General features: G+C 43.4%; 1 protein-coding gene across 6 annotated transcripts in view; it reads right to left on the bottom strand.

The window, feature by feature from the left end:
- The window catches only part of FARS2 (phenylalanyl-tRNA synthetase 2, mitochondrial), a 247,342-nt gene that overhangs the window by 218,341 nt on the left and 16,792 nt on the right, over positions 1-12,209 (bottom strand). For 5 of the 6 annotated variants that reach the window (XR_012500924.1, XR_006719612.2, XR_006719611.2 and 2 more), the window contains exon 4: positions 8,449-8,580. The exons of the other annotated variant lie outside the window; for it this stretch is intronic. Coding sequence is in view for 2 of the 5 variants with exons in the window: in XM_045505620.2 (XP_045361576.2) it covers positions 8,449-8,580 (132 nt within the window). In the remaining 3 variants the exon portion in view is untranslated. The remainder of the gene's footprint in view (positions 1-8,448; positions 8,581-12,209) is intronic. 6 annotated transcript variants of the gene reach the window in all.

Genomic DNA, 12,209 nt, shown 5'->3' with positions numbered 1-12,209 from the left:
TAAATGTTCCGAATGCCCCACGCTGAAAATATGGATGATACAGCAGTGACATCAGAGACTTAAACTGCTAGAATCGAGCCTGACAAGCAGAAGGTTATCTTCACAGAACTTGTCAACTTACACCCACTCACATTTCCTGACGAAGTGACTTTTTGGGAGAAGGATGTTATGTAAAGAAACCTAAAGCTACTCAAGTTAGAAATATATATATTCCATTCATGAAAAAGCAACTTAAAAAAAAAAAAAAAGAAGAAAAGCCACAAACCCAGAGAATACAATTTTAACAGATAAAAATGACAGATGAGAAGTTTTCAAATAAATGTTGAATTCCTACCAATCCATTATTAAAAGACAAACAAAAAACTGAGCCCCACCTCAAAATGAGCAAAAGAAAAGCCATATGTGTCAAATAAATATATAGAAATCTGACCAACCTCAACAGCAGGCTGCTAAAGGCAAAGGAGAGCTCAGTCAGGCACTCTTCTCAACTCACCAGACTGGCAGAATAAATTGAACAAAGACAGCACTGAAGAGCATGTGGAGCAACAAGAACTTGCACACAAAGACTCAGGCCGTGTAAACTGGCCCAGCCGCTTTGACCTGGTGACATCTAACAATCTGGTGACATCTAATAAAGCTGAAGATCCTCAGAAGTGCTGACTCAGCAATTCCACAGCTAAAGAAAACATACCGCAGAGAAACCCTCCCCCTCTACATACGAGATGCACAAAGATGTGCAGGAGTAGCATTTGTAGCAGTCAAAAAAAAATTGTAAACAGTCAAACGTCCGGGAAAGAATGGATGAACAAACTACGGCATCTTCACCCAGCAGAATTTAAGCAGTGAAAAATGAATGAACTAAAGCTCTACACATGACAACAGAGATGGACGTCACAGCACTGCATGGGAAGTCAGGAGAGGAGGGACAGTGTGATTCCATTTCTTAAAGCACAAAAAGTTTTACAATACACATAGCGGAACTAAATGAAAATCAAGGTAACAACACAAAATTCAGAGTAGTGATTGCTCACGGGAGGGAGGGGAAAAGGGAAGACGCTAACAGGAGGGACACACAGGGGACTTGCCCTGTATAATGTCCTAACTCCTAAGCTGGGTGGTGGATCCTGGAATAAAGGACTGAAAGAGAGACAGAGACAGAGACAGAGGTGGGCAGTTAAAGTATCAGAATAAAGAATTTCAATGAAGAAAAATTTTAAGAAAAAAAATTTTTAATTAGGGAGACTTAAGCATGTCTATGGCAAAGAGTAAAGACTGAAGAGAGGAGGAACAAAGTTGGAGGACTCACACATCCCAATTTCAAGCCTTAACTACGGAGCTACAGGATTTAAAAGACTGTGGACATGAGGACAGGAACACAGAACAATGCAACAGAATCAAGAGTCCAGAAATAAACCCAAACATTGATGGTCAACCAATTTTCGACGTGGGTGCCAAGATCTTTTAATGGGGGAGGAACAGCTTCTTCAACAAATGGTCCTAGAACAATGGGATGTCCACATGCAGAAGAATGAAGCTGGAACCCTACCTCACACTATACACAAAAATTACCACAAAATGGATCAATGACCTTAGTATAAAACCTCAAAACTCTCAGAAGAAAACATAGGGGTAAGTCTTCTTGACCTTGGATTTGGCAATAGAGTCTTAGATATGACACCAAAAGCAGGTGCAAGAGAAGAAAAAGAACAGATATAGTAGACTTCATCATAATTAAAAAATGTTGTGCATCAAAGAACATTATCAAGGAAATGAAAAGAAAATCAACACAACTGGAAAAAATGTTTACAAATCATACATCTGAGGAGGGTCTAGTATCCAGAATATACAAAGACCTCTTACAGTATGACAACAAAAAGACAAACAATCCAACTTTTTAAATGGACAAAGGGCTTGAACAGACACTTTTCCAAAGATGATATACAAGTGACTAACAAAAAACATACTCGGTAGGGATGAAAATTAAGGAATTCTCCGGGGAAAAAAAAAAACAAGAAAAAATTAAGAACCAAATACAAATTTTGATACTAAAAAAAAAAGTCCAAAATAAAAAATATATTTGACACCCAAAGTAGCAGGGTGAATAAGATAGAGGAAAGAAGCAGGGAGCATGGAGATGGATCAAAAGAAATTATCCAGCATGAAAAACAGAGAGAAGGGACAGAAAAAGTGAGCAGGGCTTTGGGGTCTTCTGGGATAAAATCAAAAGCTGTAACATGGATGTAATTTGAGTTTCAGAAGTGGAGGAGGAAGTGGCTGAGACAGAAAAGTTACCTGAAGAAATAATGACCACAAACTTCCCCAAATTGGTGAAAGACATCAATTTATAGTCAAGCTCAGTGAACCTAAAAACAGATAAATTAAAAAAAAAAAACAACACACCAAAATCAGACACATCAAAATCACACTGCTGAAGACCAAAGATAAAGAAAGAAATCTTGAAAGTAGCTGGAGAAAGAGAACACATTACATACAGGTGAACAATGACTGACATAGTTCTACAGAAACCACAGAGGCAGAAGACAATAAATTGTTGAGAAAAAAATCTATCAATCCAGAATTATGTACTCACTAAAACTATCCTTCATGATAAAGTGCAAATAGACGTCCTTAGATAAAGGAACACTACAAAACTCATCACCAGCAGACACGTTCTGCCAGAAATGATAGCAGAAGTCTTCCACATTGAAGGGGAAAAGTACCAGAAGGGATCTTGGATCCTCAGGAACGAAAGAGCAAGAGAAATGATAAACGGCCAGTTAAATACAAAAGAAGACTCTTTTCCTCTTAAGTCCTTTAGAATGCATACGACCATTTAAAGCAAAAAAGTTAACACTGAATGATGCTGTTTTCAATGTATGTAGACATAATACATATAATTACAAGAACATAAAGGTAACTGAGAAGGGGGGTAAGCAAGGCTAGAATAGGTACTTCAGTGTAAATAAAACAGACTTTGAGAAAAAGAGAATTACCAGAGATAAGGCTGGATATTTCACAATAAAGAGGAAATTCATGCAGAAGACATAACAGCTATAAAAGTGCCTGCATCTATGATGCATGTATGTATAATATATATAATGTAAAATCTATAATAGTATAGCTTCAAAAATCACGAAGAAAATTTAATAGAACAAAAAAAGCGAAATAGACAAGTCCACATTCATAGTCTAAAATTTTAACACTCTCTTCTGAGAAACTGACAGAACACTAAGACCAAGAAAATCAGTAGACACAGAAAACCAGCTGAACACTATTCAGTTACATTGACCTATTTCGCATTTATAGAACACTCTGCTCCCAGGTTTCTTCTCCAGAGAAATGGAAACATGTGCACACAAAGACTTTCATACAAATATTCATAGCAGCCTTATTTAGAATAGTCAAAACCTGGGAACAATCTAAATGTCCATCAATAAGTGAACAGATAAACAAACTGGGGCATACCTACACAATGAGACAAACCTCAGCATAAAAAGGATAAATTGATACATTCAACTTTGGTTGACACACACAACAAATCTCAAAACCACTACGCCAAGGAAGGGAAGGAAGCAAAGTATAAAGAATATAGACTGTATGATTCCACTTATATGAAATTCTAGAGAATCCAAACTAAGCTATCATGATAGAGTAGATCAGTGGTTGCCTGGAAAGTGGGAGGGGGGGAGACATTATTAAAAGAGCACATGGAAACATTGGTTTGTGATGAAAATGTTTATTATCTTGATTATAATGACAGTTTTGTGGGTATATTCACCTGTCAAAAATGAATCACACTGTACACTTTAAATACATACAACTCACTTACTTTAATTATACCCACCCCCCAAAATTGGGGAAAATATTCAGCCTATCCTAAGGATAGAGTTTTTGAAGCATGGACTGAGTACAGGTCATTCACAAGAATTATCCAGAGTATTTGTTTAAAATATACATCTCGGTCCCCATTCCACACCTACAGAATCTGATGCCCTATGAGCTGCATTTTAAATAAGCTCTCCAGAAAATTACTAGGCACACATCTGAGAACCACTGTTTAAGACCCAGTTCAAATGCCACGAGGATCCTCTCTGATGCCTCCACTGGGCTCAACGATGGACCGAGTTGCCTCTTCCCGTATCCCAAGGCTGCATCTCACGAATGGCACCAGAGCTACCATGCTCTTATAGTCTTGTCTTCCATACGACACTCCAAGTTTTACAGGGAGAAGTCAGATCTTATCATTCTGTCTTCCTCTGTCTAGCACCATGCCTTATGCAGAAATGATGCTAAGTATATGCATGGCATGTCCACCTGATAACACGGCACTGGTACAGTCTTGGTCCATCTTAGATCAATCACACTGAATGATGTAAGTGCGGGCAGAGGCTGCAGAGACTGGCTACCAAAGAGAGGAAGAGACTGGAAACAAATTTACACTTAGACAAGAGAAGCAGCATAAGGTACGCCAGCTGGGCATCCAAGCAAAGATAAAGTGCATAACCCCTTGCAAACAGGAACCTAACTTATTCTGCGATGCACACTGCAGATACCCATACCACCCATATTCCATCCCGGGTGTAACCAGGACAAGGGCTTGGCACGATCCTCTCCAATCCCTGCCTCCTTCCCGTTCTGCCCACCATACCTCTGTTAGAAACACTCGCCACATGGCACGGCAATCATTTATTTTTAGCCTTGTGTGTGCTGTGCTATTTTCAAAGGCAAGGACAATGCTTATTCGTTTCTCTATAGGCTTAGAAGGAACTGAAGAAATATTTGGCAAACGAATGAACAACAACAAAAATGATTATTTAAAACTAGAAACTGCTCATGTACATATCTATAAAGTTTTCCCTAAAGAGGCAAGTTTTTAATTTTAATGACGAGGTAAAGGAAGCCGGTTCCATTTTCAAAGTTATTTTCCACTGTGGAGTCTTTCTGCTCCCTGGCCTCTGAACAATCTTCTAAATTTCACAGGGGCTCAATAAATGGTACATTCCTTCCTGGCACGACGACACCCACAGTCACCCCAGGGAGAGACGTGCACACTCTGCGGACAACCTGGGAAGAACTGGGCAGCCTGAGTCAGCCCAGTGGGAAATAAGTGTGTCGCGTTCGGAGACACGACTCAGTGCTGCTCTCAGAACACCTCCTCAAGGAAAAGCCAATCCAATCGTCATGACGACAGTCACCATCCACATCACAATTACTAAATGCAAGGCGTCTGAAAGCCCTGGTGAAGGCACTACAACTGAAGGAAGAAGAAATACAGCAAAATTCTAGAAGCTGTCCAAGAGCCTCACCCTGAACTGTGCACAGACGCACACATACGCCTTAGTCAACTTAAACGTGTGAAAAAGCATTTCCACGGCCTGTGCAAATTAGCAGTCTCATCTCATGCTTTCAGTTGAGTGCACTCTGTCAATGAGATGACACTCACGGGGGCAGAGCCCTTCTGCAGGGAACAAATACCACCACCACAAATAAATTCTGTTTGCTGTTGTTGCGTTTGGTGCCAGTTCTTCGTTCTTTGTTAGGCAGAAAAACTTATTTGTCAGGAATTTCTAGCCATTTTAAAATTGCATTTTAAAATCATGCAATTTACTATAATTACTAGCAGGACATAGTTGTTGACTTATTGGAAAGATGTGGGCGAAGTCGCACTGCCAGCCATTGGATCCTGACCACCTTCCTGAGGCTGTGTCACACGGGGATAATAGCAGCGTCACCCAGAGCCCTGTCATCAGGGCTCAACAAGAAAAGCATCCAGAACACTCAGTGAGATGCTGACACACAGTCAGGGCTCAGCTAGCGTCACTCATGCTCTATCAGCCTCTCCAGCCGCCAGCAATTTCAGCATTTCCCTGCACTTCTGCAAGAACCATAAAGATGGAGGCTCTACAACCACCAGTTTTACCATTTCTTGGAAGCTCTATTTAAAAAGGCAGAGGAAGGGAGGGGAGAAAACGAGGGAGGAAAGACAGCAAGAATGGCAAACTGACCCGGAGGGACCGAGCGCACACAGCCAGCCTTCCTCCATGCCGCGGGACCTCGGAAAACAGAAACTGAGCTGTACTTGCAAATCGTGTCTGTGTTTAGTGACTGCCAGGCACACAGTTTAAGAATTTTAACTACAGATGTCAAAACGCACTCGAGCCTGAGAACACGAAGCAAAACTCTGTCATAATAACTTCAAGTTCAAACAGCAAAGCCCACACAGATTTTCTCTTATAAAACCATCTCTTCTTTCTTTTCTTTGGTCTCTCTCTCTTGCAAGGTATTTAATTTAAATTTTCTAGGTACCATTTCCCAACAAACGAAAGCACGTCCTACCACCACGGTGAATCTCCCAGAAATATTTGCATCTTAGACGTCTTCTTTTTTTTCCTTCTTTTTCTTTTTCCCACTTTGCCATTTCCTCCAAGAATACCTGACATGGCTGATCCAACAGTGGAACAGCAGTCTCATTAACGTGCAATAATGACTCGGAAACCTGTTTCAGATAACTACATTCAGCCAATTACTGTGCGAACAAACCTCATAAAAACCCGTCAAGGACACTGGAAATGTACAAGGAAGCACAATTCCGAGCAACAATTGACACGTAACTGATCCTCCCCCATCTGCTTTCTGAGTCTAGCCCCTCACACCACAGCTCCTGGGAGGAAGGCTTGGATTCCTTCAAATCTTTTGTCTAAAAAACAAAAACCACAGACATAGCTGGAGTTAGCGCCCATCCAAGAAGACATGAAATCTCACATAATTGCTCCCAGGATTTTGTGTTTCCTATTAAGAGCATATACATCTCTTAGGCTGATTTTCCTGTTTCTTACGACTCTTAATTTTCCTTCCTCCTCTAAAATCAATCCAGAACCATAGGTACTAAGATGACGAACATCAAAGAAGTAATGCAGTTCCCAGTGGTTAGAAACGGTTTCTGTGACACGCAGGGCACCCTCTGTTTAAGTCTCTCCGATTAAGTCTCTCTGTTAATAAATGGTTCTAACCATTTGAAAAAAAAAATTTTTTTAATAACATTAGAGATTAATTTTTACTGAATGTTTATTAAGTGTCAGACCTTGTGCTTATTGATAAGCGCGCTCCATGCGTCAAAGACACCTCAGCTAATCCTCGTGAAGAAATTCTGAGGGAGGCGCAGCTGTGCTCATCTCCGCCACGGGAGGACCGCGCCGCGCGGGCGTTAGACAGCCGGCCTGAAGACACAGCCGTCATCCCGCAGGACACCCGGCGCTCCGGGCGCTCGGCCCGGGCCTCCCGGCTTCGACTCACAGGCCCAGGGCTTGCTCGGCAGAGCAGAGAGGAATCTGTGCGCCGACTGCGTCCAGCCCCACGGACGGACGGAGGCCCCCGAAGAGGAAGAAGGGAGGCCAGGCCTCCGCCCGCCCAGCCCGGGCAGTACGGACTCCCGCATCGCACAGCCGCCGCGGCTCGGGTCTCACCACTCCCTCCTTCTCCGACCCCGTGACCTCACCCGTGGTCCATCCACATCTCTTAGTCCCCAAGAGCAACAGCTCTTCTCCACTGTGCCGGACGAGGCCAGAGCCAGCGCCCTCCTAGGCCCAGAGCACGACCTTCTACAAGAGGCGGGGCGGGGGGAGCGGGGAAGGGGGGCGGCGCGAGCACAACCCCATCAGTTGCCCTGCGCTTACTGCTGCCGCAGCGAGCCCCTGCTCAAACACCGCATCGCAACCGGCCTCCCATGGAGGATGTAAACTGTGAACAAGTATGTTTAAAATTAAATTCAGAGAGACTTTTGTTAAAAAAAAAAACCTCACAGCTCTGAAATCAAGTTTAGAAATAATCATTTTAATTAAGCCACGGTCCTGCAAAGAAGAGCTGGAAAGATCTTCCTTAAGTACCTATCAGTACCGGTAGATTCAATCAGGGACCCCATTTTCTGACTCATCCCAGTCCCGCGGCACTGCCAACACTGAGCACGGCAAACACCCAAACACCACAGGCCTAAGCATTTCTCAATTGTGTTTTTGGCGTATTTATGAATTTTTCTGCTGAATCAGGGGCACTGTTCCAAACACACTAAGAACAGAAAAGGATTACACGCTGGCTTCGTTCTTAAAGAGTTTGGAAGACAAACTGCTCTCCTGGGACAGGCATCAAACACCTGTGGACAGTTACAAAGCCACAGATCGACAGGTACCAAATCACCAAGTACAAACCCAACCCTAGTGCTGACAAGGAAGCCCTCCAAAACCAAGAAGCCTTTGCAAGATGAGATGGGAGAGACTGTGTTCTCCCAGAGCAAGGAGCCAGGGAAAAGTCTGCAGGGCAATGCAAGGAGAGAGAGCCTGTGAGGGACTTCCAGGGGTATGTAGATGTGTATGCAAATTAGTATGCAAATAACATCAACTGGGAAGAGAGTGCTCTTTCAGGGAGCCTGCAAATAAATGCTGGATTCTTTTCTACCTGAATTTACCAGTTGTTGCTCCATCACCCCACAGCCAAGAACTTCTAGCCATTCTCCGCGGAAGTTGATCTCCATCTCGAAGGAAGGATGAGTGAAAGGAAAGTAGCAGTCCACCCATCTAATGTCCAGTCCTGCAGATGCGCCAGAGAAAAACAACACAGAGAGTCAGAGGCAGTCTTCCCTTCCCCGTGATCAAATCTGCCCTTTGGCTAATGACACCAATTACTATATTCTGAGTCAAATAAATAGCAAACAAATTAATTTGCAACACTTTAGAGGGAGGCAATAAATCTTAAAACGTGTGAAAAACTGGGCACGTCTTTTCCAATAAGAAAAACACTTCGTGCAGTTCCAGGACCCTCTGAAACCAAATCAATCACCTGTCAAATCCCTGCAACCACCTGGCAGAGGAAAAAATTAGGTCAAGATCATGGGCAAGCAGGTAATTCTGCCAGTTTCTGTAAGTGAAAGTGACATCTTTTTAGAGTTAAAGAACTATTTTTACTATATTGTCCTTCAAACTTACATTTCAACATTATGACTAATTTAAGATCAACTTACTAACTTTCACTTCCATAAACAGATATATTAATTTTTATTAAGTTTTTAAGAGCTAGTAAAAAGTTAAATAAAATAAGATCAGCTAAATTTAAGCAATACATTTAAGAAGTCAAAACATTTTTCCTGCAGATAAATGATCGGTATACTTACAACCAAGACAAACAAAAAAAGGACACGGTAAACAGGATGTACTTGTCAGTGAGCAATCATAAACATGGCACTTGTGAACAATGATGTTGTTACTTAACAAACGAAAAGACTAACAAATTCAAAACAACTAAAGCCTGCAAAGAGCAGAGGTCACTAAAAGAAGCGAAGCGAGATTAGAAGGTCACCCAGTAGCCAGATGCCCACTGTGAGGAGCACCCAAAGAGTGGGCACTGGGCAAGCCATCCACGGTCCCTCCCCACCTTCCTTCCACTTGTGTAACTATCTTTCTCTTCTGTCAGGGAACACTCCTGACTCCCTTTCTCCATGGTAACATGCCCCTGTGGGTTTAAAATATCATTTTCTCACCCATGTCTATCTGCATTTTACATCTTGTTGTGGGAGGGTATAGCTCAGAGGTAGAGTGTGTGCTTAGCACGCACAAGGTCCTGGGTTCAGTCCCCGGTACCTCTGTTATAAACAAACAAACCAACCTAATTACTTCCCCACAGCCAAAAAAAAGAAAAAAAAAAAACTTGTGGAAATCAGAATGTGAAATGAATAAAAACAACAACAAATATTGCTTCCATTTATTGAGCATTTACTATGCCTCTGTCAGCCCACTTCACAGATAGGGAAAAAAATCTCTTAGGTCAAATCAGACAACGCTAGACAGCCCAAAAGAGCGGATTTAAAGATTATTACAGTATCGTGCCTAAACACTTTTTAAATCTGATTCAATTTTAGGACCAAAGGAGAACTAACCACTCTAAACTCAATTCTCAATCTCTTTCACTTCATTTATATTAATAGGGATTTGTGGGCAGAGGAATACATCAAAAGAAATGGAAGACACGAGATCCTCATTACCCAGTGACCTCACTCCCGACCAGAATGACAGTCACGCTACAGAGCCCTGCAAGGTAAGGGCCACACGCAGGTCCCTGTGGAGGTGGGGTTGACAAGTTATTTGGGGAGAATCAACACCTGTGGAAGGAAGAGGTTGGGCCAGAGGGAGGTCAACCAACTGCAATTAGACCCAAAAAACCTTAACTCACTGGAGCTCTGGAGCTCACACAGCCCATCAGGACTGTCCCATGGAGGGTGGGGGAGAGTGGGGCAGGGTGAGGGGCAGTCGGGGGTGAGCCGTGGGCCGAAATGCTGGACCTTGATATTCCTGTCACCACCAGTCCTGGGATGTGGGCAGCCCTAGGAAGGGCATGTCCTTGGCCAAGGAGGCTGCCCACAGCGGAGGCCGTCCCAAGGGAGCTGATGGCTGCAGCCACCTGCACTCCCGACAGCCCGGTCCCGGGAGGGACGCTCGGAGCGCATCTCAGTGACACCCACGAGACTGTTCTGCTTGTAAACAGAAGAGAAGGGACACGACTTGCCCACAGCACCATATCTGGACAGCAGGAGAAAATCAAAATCTGTTTCTCCTTCAGACTTGTTCTCCTGAACTGTGCAACGAAGCCAACGCTTTCTAAACAGAAATCCCAACGTTCACCAAGGAGATGGTACTAAAGACAGCTGTAAACCCCGAAGGACAGAAAGTAAAACTAAAATGCAAGAAATCCGAAGCCCCACCTGAGTTGCCCTGAAAGAAATGATCTGCCAAATACGGCCCCAAAATTGAAGGGAAACCAATCAAGAAATGATAAAAAAATGACAGTGAAATTCCACAAGCACAAAAACTCTCTAAATGTGATTTTATTTCTTTCCAATTCTAAACTGATAACCTCTCTTCTAACAGCCTTAGGGTGCTAGTGCAATTGAAATGTTAGCAGGAAATAATAAACTGCTTTGGAGAGGGGAAGAGGAAAAAAACCAGACAACCCTGAAACTAAAGCAGCTGTAATAACAACAAATTGCCACGAGGAAACAGTGTGTTCTAATTTTTAATTTTGCTTTTCAAAAACAAAGGAATACAACACTAATCATTTAAAAGAGCAAAAAGCTCAGACCATAAAAACAAACATAAAAAGAGTTGCGGAATAATTCTGAGGCAGCTCCTATTCATTAGCTAATTAAAGAAAGCCTGAATTTGAAGTTTCTAAGTGAGCTTTGGTACCTAACATGTAAATGAGGTGGAGGGTACAGTTCAGTGGCCGAGCACCTGCTTAGCATGCGCGAGGCCCTGGGTTCAATCCCAGGTACCTCTGCTAAATAAGTAAATAAATAAACCTAATTATCTCCCCACCAAAAAAATTAAAAAATAAATAAGGTGCAAGTAACTATGATGCAGCGGGCAGGGCTCTGCCCTGAGCTGGCGACAGGGAGAGTCGAGGGGGCCCACCTAGTGAGAGACCCCTTTTACCACCACAGCTTTTGTGGGCCTCACAGCCCCTGAAATATTATTAAAATGACTTCTCTCCTTTTGGAAGCGCTAACCTGGGCTTGGAAGTCAAACCGACAGGGCTGAAACCAGGCCTCAAATGCTCCCTGCGTGTGATGGTCACATGGTTCCTTCAACTAAAAATGAAGATTCTAATAACCGTATCTCGCAGACGCAGGTCAGAACAGGAACAGCGAATCCTGACAGCCTGCTCAGAGCAGCCTCTGACACCGTTACTTCCTCTCACTATCACTATCACTGCAGTGGCTACTGTCACTCTAAGGGACATCCAGATTGCTGGTACCCAGACAGGCTGACTGAGACATCTTTCAGCAACTAGCACCTCCCCTCCCCCAGTCAAATGCAACAATTAAGTGACCCTCTGAAACGCCCAACGTAGGAGCAGGGCCCTGCCCCTTAGAGTGAGGAAGAAACAGCCGAGTCTGAGGGCGCGGTGAAGACTCAGCGTGGGCACGGGGACAGCACTCAGCTCGTTTCCTACAACACAGCCCCTCACCCTTGATGTTCCCAAAAGGGGCCTGGTTGGGGCACCTCCCGACCCTGCCTGCACCTCCCCTGAGAAGCATCTTAGCAGATGAAACAAACGTGCAAACGCCCCTCCCAGCGACAGCTTCCTTAGCAGTACGTGCAGCTCAGGCGCACATGGCTGGGCAAGACTGCGTGGCTAAGGCGTCTTTGAAGATTCGGGGGACATTT

Source organism: Camelus bactrianus, chromosome 20, assembly GCF_048773025.1.
Source record: "Camelus bactrianus isolate YW-2024 breed Bactrian camel chromosome 20, ASM4877302v1, whole genome shotgun sequence".
In the NCBI taxonomy this organism is placed as follows: Eukaryota; Metazoa; Chordata; class Mammalia; order Artiodactyla; family Camelidae; genus Camelus; species Camelus bactrianus.
This window is presented reverse-complemented; position numbering and strand designations above follow the sequence as displayed.